The sequence below is a fragment of the Oncorhynchus mykiss genome, chromosome 13 (assembly GCF_013265735.2).
Source record: "Oncorhynchus mykiss isolate Arlee chromosome 13, USDA_OmykA_1.1, whole genome shotgun sequence".
Classification (NCBI taxonomy): domain Eukaryota; kingdom Metazoa; phylum Chordata; class Actinopteri; order Salmoniformes; family Salmonidae; genus Oncorhynchus; species Oncorhynchus mykiss.
This window is the reverse complement of record NC_048577.1, coordinates 9,869,830-9,884,829: the sequence shown is the minus strand read 5'-3', so window position 1 is coordinate 9,884,829 and position 15,000 is coordinate 9,869,830. Positions and strand designations below refer to the sequence as shown.

Genomic DNA, 15,000 nt, shown 5'->3' with positions numbered 1-15,000 from the left:
CCTCCCCACTCCCTCCATTCCTCCCCCCTCCCTCCCTCTCCTCCCCACTCCCTCCCTCCCTCTCCTCACCCCTCCCTCCATTCCTCCCCCCTCCCTCCATTCCTCCCCCCTCCCTCCATTCCTCCCCCCCAGAGAGAACAAATGAAAGAGTGGAAGCCTGGTTGATAAGTGGTCTAATCTCCTGATGCTGAAGTAACACGAGGCAAAAGCAATGATGCCTTTTCCACCTTACAATAAACTTCAACTTACCATTCAGCTCACTAAACAATTCACTTCATAAAGTGGAACCCTAACCCTCACAGTCCATTCAGCTCACTAAACAATTCACTATTCAATTCACTTCATAAAGTGGAACCCTAACCCTCACAGTCCATTCAGCTCACTAAACAATTCACTTCATAAAGTGGAACCCTAACCCTCACAGTCCATTCAGCTCACTAAACAATTCACTATTCAATTCACTTCACTAAAGTGGAACCCTAACCCTCACAGTCCATTCAGCTCACTAAACAATTCACTATTCAATTCACTTCATAAAGTGGAACCCTAACCCTCACAGTCCATTCAGCTCACTAAACAATTCACTATTCAATTCACTATTCAATTCACTTCATAAAGTGGAACCCTAACCCTCATAGTCCATTCAGCTCACTAAACAATTCACTATTCAATTCACTTCACTAAAGTGGAACCCTAACCCTCACAGTCCATTCAGCTCACTAAACAATTCACTATTCAATTCACTTCACTAAAGTGGAACCCTAACCCTCACAGTCCATTCAGCTCACTAAACAATTCACTATTCAATTCACTATTCAATTCACTTCATAAAGTGGAACCCTAACCCTCATAGTCCATTCAGCTCACTAAACAATTCACTATTCAATTCACTTCACTAAAGTGGAACCCTAACCCTCACAGTCCATTCAGCTCACTAAACAATTCACTATTCAATTCACTATTCAATTCACTTCATAAAGTGGAACCCTAACCCTCATAGTCCATTCAGCTCACTAAACAATTCACTATTCAATTCACTTCACTAAAGTGGAACCCTAACCCGCACAGTCTATTCAGCTCACTAAACAATTCACTCTTCAATTCACTTCATAAAGTGGAACCCTAACCCTCACAGTCCATTCAGCTCTTCGTCCTCATAATGATATTCTTAGATAGATATTCTCAGTCCATATTATCTCATTACTAACAGTTACATGGCAGTGACTTGGCTTCCCTTGGGGTCTTTCAGTACCTAACAACATAATGACTGATTCATCTCTTCTTTCTGAACAGGCAGACACCAGGGCAGCCGGAATGGCCCCTAATAGAGTAGGAAGGACCCCTGGGTCCTTAGGCACAACCCCTAGAGAAAGAAGAGTGTGACGTCTGGCGGTGAAAGGAGAATGTGTGGATGAGAGACAAATGAACATGTAGAACAGCGGTTTTGCACCAATAACAAGGTGAAGTGAAGAAACAGGAAGAGGATGAATGAAGGAGGGATAGATGGAGAGGGGTGAACGGAGGGAGGGATGGAGAGGGATGAATGAAGGAGGGAGGGATGGAGAGGGATGAATGAAGGAGGGAGGGATGGAGAGGGATGAATGAAGGAGGGAGGGATGGAGAGGCATGAATGAAGGAGGTGGGGATGGAGAGGGATGAATGAAGGAGGGAGGGATGGAGAGGGATGAATGAAGGAGGGAGGGAAGGATGGAGAGGGATGAATGAAGGAGGGAGGGATGGAGAGGGATGAATGAAGGAGGAAGGGATGGAGAGGGATGAATGAAGGAGGGATGAATGAAGGAGGGATGAATGAAGGAGGGATGGATGGAGAGGGATGAATGAAGGAGGGATGGATGGAGAGGGAGGGGGGGCAGCGTCTGTTAAGTGCCAAGTTCAAACTTAAATAAAAACAAAAGTGATGGTGATATTTCACACCTCTTTTCTCTCTCTCCTCTCTTTCTTCTGCAGCATCTCATCTTCTCCTTCGTTCCCCTCGCTCATCCCTCACTTATTGTCTCTATTCATCCGACTCCCTCTTTCCCCACTCTCATTCCTCCGCTCCGCTCGATCCATCATCGAAATAGCTAGTCATCCAGGTCCCTCTGCTTCTCGCCTCAGTCCATCCCTCACTTCTCTACTTTCCATCTCTATACCCCTCTCATCTCCTCTCCTCTCCTCTCCTCTCCTCTCCTCTCCTCTCCTCTCCTCTCCTCTCTAAACTTGATCACCACCACCACTCTCTCCTCTCTAAACCTGTTCACCACCACCACTCTCTCCTCTCTAAACCTGTTAACCACCACCACTCTCTCCTCTCTAACCTGTTCACCACCACCACTCTGTCCCCTCTAAACCTGTTCACCACCACCACTCTCTTCTCTCTAAGGAAGGAAGGAAGAAGCAAGGAAGGAAGGAAGGAAAAGGACTAACTACTATATTTCATTCTGAGAGAGATGGATCTGACTCAGTGGAGAATTGAAAGGGGGTGGGAGAAAGACGAGAAGAGAAAGAGAGAGAGAGAGAGAGGGAGAGAGAGAGAGAGAGAGAGAGAGAGAGAGAGAGAGAGAGAGAGAGAGAGGGAGAGAGAGAGAGAGAGAGAGAGAGAGAGAGAAAGAGAGAGAGAGAGAGAGAGAGAGAGAGAGAGAGAGAAAGAGAGAGAGAGTGAGAGAGACAGAGAGAGAAAGAGAGAGAGAGAGAAAGAGAGAGAGAGAGAGAGAGAGATATTAGAAAATGGGGTGGCTGTTCCTACTCAATGCTCTGATCACCAGGAACATCTGGAAGGGGAGAGGACATAGGAACATTCTAACTAGGGAATAATCCACTAGAGATGACTATAATCTGTACAGTAGTTAGAAAGACTGCTGATTAATCCCTTACTATCTCTCCCTCTATTATACAACTCATGCCCTTTCCTCGTCTCTTCTTCTGGTCTGTCTCTTCTATTCTCTCTCCCTCACTCCCGTCTCTCCTCACACTTTCCCACAGAGGACACACACCAAACACACACCTAGTACCCATGAAGACACACACCAAACACACACCTAGAAACCGTGAAGACACACACACACAAGAGAAATGAGCTGCACGTTGTCACCTGTATAGTGAGCTATAAGCTCCAGCCATTATGGATGAAGCAAAGCAACATTAACTCAAGTATCATCGCATCCAACTGAGAGGCCACTCAATGGTTCTCACAATGAATAGCTGTGTGTGTGTGGGGGGGGGGGGGGGGTATCTGTCATTGGAAGAGGAAAATAAATTGTGTGATTGTGTGATTGCCTGGCACAATTTGGACTCAACAACTAAATTGTTTACTATCTCTGATCTCATCAAAATCTGTGAAAACAATCAGCGCCCTTGTCTTTTGGACCGTTCGCTTTCCGTAGAACAACTCAGGAAATAATAAGGTACTTATGATGCTGATTGGGTGTTGAAGTGGTTTGGGATGAGCTCTGGAACACACGGAGAGAGAAGAGCACGTTGCAACAGAGACAGACAGACTCTCTCTCAAATTCAAATTCAAATAGCTTTACTGACATGAGAAAGATTGCGTAAATATTGACAAAGCATTATGAACACCTGATGTTTCCATGACAGACTAACCAGGTGAATCCAAGTGAAAGCTATGATCCCTTATTGATGTCACTTGTTAAATCAATTGAGACATGGATTGTGTATGTGTGCCTTTCAGAGGGTGAATGGGCGGGACAAAAGGTTGAGGTGCCTTTGAACGAGGTAACAGGTTTGTGTCAAGAACTGCAACACTGCATCAGTGGATGATAATAGAAGAATGTGATAAATAATGGGGACAATAAAAGGCTAAACATGGAAAATGAACATGCTTCTATTAATACTACTAGAATGAATGCTACCATTACTATTATTTACACTACTACCATTACCACCACTATTATTTACACTACTACCATTACTACCACTATTATTTACACTACTACCATTACCACCACTATTATTTACACTACTACCATTACCACCACTATTATTTACACTACTACCATTACCACCATTATTATTTACACTACTACCATTACCACCACTATTATTTACACTACTACCATTACCACCACTATTATTTACACTACTACCATTACCACCATTATTAATTACACTACTACCATTACCACCACTAGTATTTACACTACTACCATTACCACCACTAGTATTTACACTACTACCATTACCACCACTATTATTTACACTACTACCATTACCACTACTATCCCTACTACTACCAGTACCACTACTATCCCTAATACTACCATTACCACTACTATCCCTACTACTACCATTACCACTACTATCCCTACTACTACCATTATCACTACTATCCCTACTAATACCATTACCACTACTATCCCTACTACTACCATTACCACTACTATTATTTACACCACTACCATTACCACTACTATCCCTAATACTACCATTACTATTATTTACACTACTACCATTACCACCACTATTATTTACACTACTACCATTACAACTACTATCCCTACTACTACCATTACCACTACTATCCTTGGTAAATGTATTATTTTTAGCATAGAGAGCAGCAGTCGACTTGAAAACCATGGAGAGTGCCCTGTATAAGGTTACACAGTAGCATGGACTTTCTCTGCTGAAGTGCCAGTGTGGCAGCTGTCCGTGGTGCTGATGTTCTGTGGCCTATTGAAAAGAGCTCTCGATGGTGAGCTGTCCGTGGTGCTGATGTTCTGTGGCCTATTGAAAAGAGCTCTCGATGGTGAGCTGTCCGTGGTGCTGATGTTCTGTGGCCTATTGAAAAGAGCTCTCGATGGTGAGCTGTCCGTGGTGCTGATGTTCTGTGGCCTATTGAATAGAGCTCTCGATGGTGAGACAACATAAAACACTTAACCCACTAAACAAAAATATTAATGCAGCATGTTAATGTTTCATGAGCTGAAATAAAAGATCCCAGAAATGATTTATTATTGTTATTATTATTTTATTTTTTTCTGTTTACATCCTTGTTAGTGAGCATTTCTTCTTTGCCAAGATAATCCATCCACCTGACAGGTGTGGCATATCAACAATCTGATTAAACCGCATGGTCATTACACAGGAGCACCTTGTGCTGGGGACAATAAAAGGCAACTCTTAAATGTGTAGTTTTGTCACACAATACTGCCACAGATGTCTCAAGTTTTAAGGGAGTGGGCAATTGGCATGCTGACTGAGGGAACGTCCACCAGAGCTGTTGCCAGAGAATTGAATATAGAGAATTATTTTGTTTGCATCCTTGTTAGTGAGCATTTCTAATTGGGTGTTGATTGGGTGTTGAAGTGGTTTGGGATGAGCTCTGGAACACACAGAGAGAGAAGAGCACGTTGCAACAGAGACAGACAGACTCTCTCTCAAATTCAAATTCAAATAGCTTTACTGACATGAGAAAGATTGCGTAAATATTGACAAAGCATTATGAACACCTGATGTTTCCATGACAGACTGACCAGGTGAATCCAAGTGAAAGCTATGATCCCTTATTGATGTCACTTGTTAAATCAATTGAGACATGGATTGTGTATGTGTGCCTTTCAGAGGGTGAATGGGCGGGACAAAAGGTTGAGGTGCCTTTGAACGAGGTAACAGGTTTGTGTCAAGAACTGCAACACTGCATCAGTGGATGATAATAGAAGAATGTGATAAATAATGGGGACAATAAAAGGCTAAACATGGAAAATGAACATGCTTCTATTAATACTACTAGAATGAATGCTACCATTACTATTATTTACACTACTACCATTACCACCATTATTATTTACACTACTACCATTACCACCATTATTATTTACACTACTACCATTACCACCACTATTATTTACACTACTACCATTACCACCACTAATATTTACACTACTACCATTACCACCATTATTATTTACACTACTACCATTACCACCATTATTATTTACACTACTGCCATTACCACCATTATTATTTACACTACTATCATTACCACCATTATTATTTACACTACTACCATTACCACCATTATTATTTACACTACTACCATTACCACCATTATTATTTACACTACTACCATTACCACCATTATTATTTACACTACTACCATTACCACCACTAGTATTTACACTACTACCATTACCACCACTAGTATTTACACTACTACCATTACCACCATTATTATTTACACTACTACCATTACCACCATTATTAATTACACTACTACCATTACCACCACTATTATTTACACTACTACCATTACCAACACTATTATTTACACTACTACCATTACCACTACTATCCCTACTACTACCAGTACCACTACTATCCCTACTACTACCATTACCACTACTATCCCTAATACTACCATTACCACTACTATCCCTACTACTACCATTACCACTACTATCCCTACTACTACCAGTACCACTACTATCCCTAATACTACCATTACCACTACTATCCCTACTACTACCATTACCACTACTATCCCTACTACTACCATTACCACTACTATCCCTACTACTACCATTACCACTACTATCCCTACTACTACCATTACCACTACTATTATTTACACCACTACCATTACCACTACTATCCCTAATACTACCATTACTATTATTTACACTACTACCATTACCACCACTATTATTTACACTACTACCATTACAACTACTATCCCTACTACTACCATTACTATCCTTGGTAAATGTATTATTTTTAGCATAGAGAGCAGCAGTCGACTTGAAAACCATGGAGAGTGCCCTGTATAAGGTTACACAGTAGCATGGACTTTCTCTGCTGACGTGCCAGTGTGGCAGCTGTCCGTGGTGCTGATGTTCTGTGGCCTATTGAAAAGAGCTCTCGATGGTGAGCTGTCCGTGGTGCTGATGTTCTGTGGCCTATTGAAAAGAGCTCTCGATGGTGAGCTGTCCGTGGTGCTGATGTTCTGTGGCCTATTGAGAAGAGCTCTGATGGTGAGCTGTCCGTGGTGCTGATGTTCTGTGGCCTATTGAAAAGAGCTCTCGATGGTGAGCTGTCCGTGGTGCTGATGTTCTGTGGCCTATTGAGAAGAGCTCTGATGGTGAGCTGTCCGTGGTGCTGATGTTCTGTGGCCTATTGAGAAGAGCTCTGATGGTGAGCTGTCCGTGGTGCTGATGTTCTGTGGCCTATTGAAAAGAGCTCTCGATGGTGAGCTGTCCGTGGTGCTGATGTTCTGTGGCCTATTGAGAAGAGCTCTGATGGTGAGCTGTCCGTGGTGCTGATGTTCTGTGGCCTATTGAAAAGAGCTCTCGATGGTGAGCTGTCCGTGGTGCTGATGTTCTGTGGCCTATTGAGAAGAGCTCTGATGGTGAGCTGTCCGTGGTGCTGATGTTCTGTGGCCTATTGAAAAGAGCTCTGATGGCGAGCTGTCCGTGGTGCTGATGTTCTGTGGCCTATTGAAAAGAGCTCTCGATGGTGAGCTGTCCGTGGTGCTGATGTTCTGTGGCCTATTGAGAAGAGCTCTGATGGTGAGCTGTCCGTGGTGCTGATGTTCTGTGGCCTATTGAAAAGAGCTCTCGATGGTGAGCTGTCCGTGGTGCTGATGTTCTGTGGCCTATTGAGAAGAGCTCTGATGGTGAGCTGTCCGTGGTGCTGATGTTCTGTGGCCTATTGAAAAGAGCTCTGATGGCGAGCTGTCCGTGGTGCTGATGTTCTGTGGCCTATTGAAAAGAGCTCTCGATGGTGAGGGAACATAAAACACTTAACCCACTAAACAAAAATATTAATGCAGCATGTTAATGTTTCATGAGCTGAAATAAAAGATCCCAGAAATGATTTATTATTGTTATTATTATTTTTTTTTTCTGTTTACATCCTTGTTAGTGAGCATTTCTTCTTTGCCAAGATAATCCATCCACCTGACAGGTGTGGCATATCAACAATCTGATTAAACCGCATGGTCATTACACAGGAGCACCTTGTGCTGGGGACAATAAAAGGCAACTCTTAAATGTGCAGTTTTGTCACACAATACTGCCACAGATGTCTCAAGTTTTAAGGGAGTGGGCAATTGGCATGCTGACTGAGGGAACGTCCACCAGAGCTGTTGCCAGAGAATTGAATATAGAGAATTATTTTGTTTGCATCCTTGTTAGTGAGCATTTCTAATTTCTATACCATAAGCCGCCTCCAAAGTGGTTTTAGAGAATTTGGCAGTATGTTCACCCGTCCCACACAACTGCAGACCACGTGTATATTGCGTTGTGTTGATTAGCAGTTTTCTGATGTCAGCATTGTGAACAGAGTGCCCCATGGTTGTGGTGGGGTTATAGTATGGGCAGCCATAAGCTACGGACAACTAACACAATTGCATTTTCTGTATGGCAATTTGAATGCACGAAGATACATTGTTGTGCCATTCATCCGCCACCATCACCTCATGTTTCAGCATGATAACGCACAGCCCCATGTCACAAGGATCTGTACACAATTCCTAGAAGCTGAAAATGTCCCAGTTCTTCCATGGCCTGCATAGTCACCAGACATGTCACCCATTCAGCATGTTTGGGATGCTCTGGATTGAAGTGTACGACAGCGTGTTCCAGTTCCCTCCAATATCCAACAACTTCGCACAGCCATTGAAGAGGAGTCGGACAACATTCCACAGGCCACAATCAACAGCCTGATCAACTCTATGAGAAGGAAATATGTCACAATCAACAGCCTGATCAACTCTATGAGAAGGAAATATGTCACAATCAACAGCCTGACCAACTCTATGAGAAGGAAATATGTCACAATCAACAGCCTGACCAACTCTATCAGAAGGAAATATGTCACAATCAACAGCCTGATCAACTCTATGAGAAGGAAATATGTCACAATCAACAGCCTGACCAACTCTATGAGAAGGAAATATGTCACAATCAACAGCCTGATCAACTCTATGAGAAGGAAATATGTCACAATCAACAGCCTGATCAACTCTATGAGAAGGAAATATGTCACAATCAACAGCCTGATCAACTCTATGAGAAGGAAATATGTCACAATCAACAGCCTGATCAACTCTATGAGAAGGAAATATGTCACAATCAACAGCCTGATCAACTCTATGAGAAGGAAATATGTCACAATCAACAGCCTGACCAACTCTATGAGAAGGAAATATGTCACAATCAACATCCTGATCAACTCTATGAGAAGGAAATATGTCACAATCAACAGCCTGATCAACTCTATGAGAAGGAAATATGTCACAATCAACAGCCTGATCAACTCTATGAGAAGGAAATATGTCACAATCAACATCCTGATCAACTCTATGAGAAGGAAATATGTCACAATCAACAGCCTGATCAACTCTATGTGAAGGAAATATGTCACAATCAACAGCCTGATCAACTCTATGAGAAGGAAATATGTCACAATCAACAGCCTGATCAACTCTATGAGAAGGAAATATGTCACAATCAACAGCCTGATCAACTCTATGAGAAGGAAATATGTCACAATCAACAGCCTGATCAACTCTATGAGAAGGAAATATGTCACAATCAACAGCCTGATCAACTCTATGAGAAGGAAATATGTCACAATCAACAGCCTGATCAACTCTATGAGAAGGAAATATGTCACAATCAACAGCCTGGTCAACTCTATGAGAAGGAAATATGTCACAATCAACATCCTGATCAACTCTATGAGAAGGAAATATGTCACAATCAACAGCCTGATCAACTCTATGAGAAGGAAATATGTCACAATCAACAGCCTGGTCAACTCTATGAGAAGGAAATATGTCACAATCAACATCCTGATCAACTCTATGAGAAGGAAATATGTCACAATCAACAGCCTGATCAACTCTATGAGAAGGAAATATGTCACAATCAACAGCCTGATCAACTCTATGAGAAGGAAATATGTCGCGCTGCATGAGGCAAATAGTGGTCACACCAGATACTGACTGGTTTTCTGAGCAACCTACAGATGCATATCTGTATTCCCAGTCATGTGAAATCCATAGATTATGGGCTAAGGAATGTATATAAATGTATATACATTGACTGATTTCTTTATTTGAACTGTAACTAGGACTGTTAAGGTGACCAAATTACATTTGATAGTTTAAGCACAGTAATTAGGCTTCTCCAAACTCTGATGCTGCTGCTCCAAACTTGCTAACTGCCTGGTACTCAGCACTTTATTGTCCCTCTAATCATTCTAATGACATCAATGCAAATGTATTAAAACATCTAATCAAACACTTCAAGAGAGCCCATGAGCTCATGTTGCGCAACATTTCTACAGGATATGCAATTGCGTAAGAAAACAGTTTTGATGGCCTCTATTAAAAAGAGGAGGGTATCATCAGCTTTCTATAGGCTAGGTCTACTATATTTATTTCTCAACTTTCCTAATATTAAGCACATTGCTTCGCTTTACAACAGGAGCATAGACTACCTGGCTGGCATGAAAATGAACCATGGGAAATTTGTCCTCCATTCGCTATTTAAGTACATAGTCCTCCATTCGCTATTTAAGTACATAGTCCTCCATTCGCTATTTAAGTACATAGTCCTCCATTCGCTATTTAAGTACATAGTCCTCCATTCGCTATTTAAGTACATAGTCCTCCATTCGCTATTTAAGTACATAGTCCTCCATTCGCTATTTAAGTACATAGTCCTCCATTCGCTATTTAAGTACATAGATGACATGTATTTTTTTCCCATGCCCCTGTTCTGAGACAGGTGCATGATAATGGTCCATTCTAAATCAAAACATATATCACACATATATTATTTAGTATATGTAAAGACAACATTAAATTAAGAATAGTCTCATGGGTGACAATATTAGCCTATAACTTGTGAATGTTGCCCAGGTTGAATGATACCCAGGTTGAATGATGCCCAGGTTGAATGATGCCCAGGTTGAATGATGCCCAGGTTGAATGATGCCCAGGTTGAATGATGCCCAGGTTGAATGATGCCCAGGTTGAATGATGCCCAACTTGAATGATGCCCAGGTTGAATGATGCCCAGGTTGAATGATGCCCAGGTTGAATGATGCCCAGGTTGAATGATGCCCAACTTGAATGATGCCCAGGTTGAATGATGCCCAGGTTGAATGATGCCCAGGTTGAATGATGCCCAGGTTGAATGATGCCCAGGTTGAATGATGCCCAGGTTGAATGATGCCCAGGTTGAATGATGCCCAGGTTGAATGATGCCCAGGTTGAATGATACCAAGGTTGAATGATGCCCAGGTTGAATGATGCCCAGGTTGAATGATGCCCAGGTTGAATGATGCCCAGGTTGAATGATGCCCAACTTGAATGATGCCCAGGTTGAATGATGCCCAGGTTGAATGATGCCCAGGTTGAATGATGCCCAGGTTGAATGATGCCCAGGTTGAATGATGCCCAGGTTGAATGATGCCCAGGTTGAATGATGCCCAGGTTGAATGATGCCCAACTTGAATGATACCAAGGTTGAATGATGCCCAGGTTGAATGATGCCCAGGTTGAATGATGCCCAGGTTGAATGATGCCCAGGTTGAATGATGCCCAGGTTGAATGATGCCCAACTTGAATGATACCAAGGTTGAATGATGCCCAGGTTGAATGATGCCCAGGTTGAATGATGCCCAGGTTGAATGATGCCCAGGTTGTGCATTAAGGCAAGAAAATCGTAGTCACACAACTCGCACAACTCAACTAAAGTGGCCAAATAACTTCTTAAAATGGAGCACATTAATCCGCTTTATAACCAGTGTAGATCTTACATGGCAGACATAAGCAACACGTTTCTAGTTTGGGGGAGATCATTTTCACCATAAAATGCACCTTTATAATAAAGCATTACATCTATAATCACATTAGCCGTCAATTCAAGAACAGTGTTTTCCTGCTAATTGATTCCATTTAGGAACATTCACGCTTATAGCCTACTGCTGTGAGTGTATTACTGGGCTTATAATGTGAAAAAAATGGCCTAATAGTTTAACAAACATTTTAAGCTAAACGATCGACCTCATTGCTTTTAAACTGTTTTAAAAAAATATGCGATTGGTTGTATTCATTTGGGATCTATCGCATCCCACAACTGTCCCAGAGTATGTTTGGAATATGTATTTATTGCACAGAAGGACAAGTTAATCGATAGAATAGGTCTACGTTTGTACTATGGGGGATAGTAGATTGACATAGGCTAGTGCTTCTGCTGTTCATTAGGTCTACTCATCTTGTTGGATGAAGGAAAGTAGGCTGAATGTGGACAGTTCTAGCATCTTCAATATGTGCCTTGGAATTCAGTAAGAGGTATGTATATATATATATGCGTGCAGTTGCTTCCCTGTCTTTATTCACTTGTAGCCTACTTCTTATCTGAAATGCCTGTGAGAAGGACCTGATCAGGTGAGGGCATTGGCTATAACCTACTAGACGTGAGTGAGAGGGGCCTTGGCTATAACCTACTAGACGTGAGTGAGAGGGGCCTTGGAGCACGGCAGCCGGGAGAAGGACGAGGGGCATTGGCTATAACCTACTAGACGTGAGTGAGAGGGGCCTCGGAGCACGGCAGCCAGGAGAAGGACGAGGGGCATTGGCTATAACCTTCTAGACGTGAGTGAGAGGGGTCTCGGAGCACGGCAGCCAGGAGAAGGACGAGGGGCATTGGCTATAACCTACTAGACGTGAGTGAGAGGGGCATTGGCTATAACCTACTAGACGTGAGTGAGAGGGGCATTGGCTATAACCTACTAGACGTGAGTGAGAGGGGCCAAGGAGCACGGCAGCCGGGAGAAGGGAATTATACTGTAATTAGCCTGTTATATTCAGCCCAAGGGCACAAAGGCCACTTTGGCCACAAAAGGCATGTATTTATTTTGGAGGGGCATTATGGCCAAACAAGGGAGATGCTGCAGAGAAATGTGAGACCTGGTGAGAATATTATCAAGTGGGTGTCAAAATGTGTGTGTAGCTTGTGACTTTTTTCAAATCATGGTTAGAGATCCATAATGCAGCCTTAGAATGTATTACACATCAAAACATATAGCCCAACGTTGTATCACAACTAAAGTTGCACAAATAACTCAATTAAGGATATAGGAGGACCAGTTTATTCTTTAACTGGTGTAAACAACTCAATTAAGGATATAGGAGGACCAGTTTATTCTTTAACTGGTGTAAACAACTCAATTAAGGATATAGGAGGACCAGTTTATTCTTTAACTGCTCAACACAGTATAGCCGCATGTTCGGAGAAAATATCCTTTGTGTTTTATTCAGCTTTGTTCAATTGTATTCTTTCCTACTTTAAAAGAATATAAAACAATGCCACGGAATTCTAACCAAATGTTGTCTGCTAAATGAACCAGTGTAGCCCACAGCCATATGGCACAGCCATAGTCAGGACCTGACATAAAGACAACTCAGAGGATGCTATTCTGGTCTTCTGAAATAGACAACATTTTCTTCATATCATGTTTCTTTAGACCTGTCTAAAATAAATAAGGGATTTATTGTGATAGTCTAGGCTATATTAAATGGGTTTATTGTGATAGTGTAGGCTATATTACATGGGTTTATTGTGATAGTGTAGGCTATATTAAATGGGTTTATTGTGATAGTGTAGGCTATATTAAATGGGTTTATTGTGATAGTGTAGGCTATTTTAAATGGATTTATTGTGATAGTGTAGGCTATATTAAATGGATTTGTTGTGACAGTGTAGGCTATATTAAATGGATTTATTGTGATAGTGTAGGCTATATTAAATGGGTTTATTGTGATAGTGTAGGCCATATTAAATGGGTTTATTGTGATAGTGTAGGCTATATTAAATGGGTTTATTGTGATAGTGTAGGCTATATTAAATGGGTTTATTGTGATAGTGTAGGCTATATCAAATGGGTTTATTGTGATAGTGTAGGCTATATTAAATGGGTTTATTGTGATAGTGTAGGCTATATTAAATGGGTTTATTGTGATAGTGTAGGCTATATTAAATGGGTTTATTGTGATAGTGTAGGCTATATTAAATGGGTTTATTGTGATAGTGTAGGCTATATTAAATGGGTTTATTGTGATAGTGTAGGCTATATTAAATGGGTTTATTGTGATAGTGTAGGCTATATTAAATGGGTTTATTGTGATAGTGTAGGCTATATTAAATGGGTTTATTGTGATAGTGTAGGCTATATTAAATGGGTTTATTGTGATGGTGTAGGCTATATTAAATGGGTTTATTAGACTTTTTAAATGTAGATGTTCCAAAGGCCTGCATTAGTGGCTTCAAGGCTGTGTGTGGAAGCCAGGAGATGCTAAATATGTATATGCTAATTAACTGTCAATTACCGTGAGACTGGCAGTTATTTGCTTGACAATCACCAGCTGACAAAACGTCATGTCCGCCACAGCCCGAACTGCAACTCAGTAAAACTCTATAAACTGTTGCACGTTGCATTGATATTTCTGTTCAGTGTAATAGTAGTGGAGAATGTGCATGTAGCCTGGTCTCAGACCTGTGCTGTCTTGCCATAGTGGAAGCAGATCTGTGACTCGATCAGGCAGGTATTGTGTGATGGTGGTATCTATGGGAGACTTACTTGGAACTCTGTTGATGGCTTTGAGGGGTCTGAGGACCCTGACTGTCCTGATGGCTGAGAGGTTGATGTTCTGGAGGTCCAAGGAGTATTCTACCATCCTGGAGAAACAGGAACACAATACTGTTACAAACTGTTGAAACTCACACTGTTGAACTGAACAAACCCTCTGTCCTCACTAGGTGTTGTCAACGTTGTTAGTGGTATTTATCTAGTTCAACCTGGTATAAGAAAACATAGTGAAACCCAGTAACAGCACAGATCACACATCAGAGGATCTATCTAAACTCGAGATGTTTATGCTCTTATATTCATTCAAATTCTTATATATGAATAAATATATTCTCATATGTATTCATATTCTTACTACTGTATCTGTTTCCTAAATGTATTTAC

General features: G+C 41.6%; 1 protein-coding gene across 1 annotated transcript in view; it reads right to left on the bottom strand.

Moving 5' to 3' along the window:
* The window catches only part of LOC110495064 (voltage-dependent T-type calcium channel subunit alpha-1I-like), a 63,747-nt gene that overhangs the window by 21,365 nt on the left and 27,382 nt on the right, over window positions 1-15,000 (bottom strand). Inside the window, exon 3 of the mRNA XM_036942584.1 lies at window positions 14,608-14,705. Coding sequence (XP_036798479.1) covers window positions 14,608-14,705 — 98 coding nt within the window. The remainder of the gene's footprint in view (window positions 1-14,607; window positions 14,706-15,000) is intronic.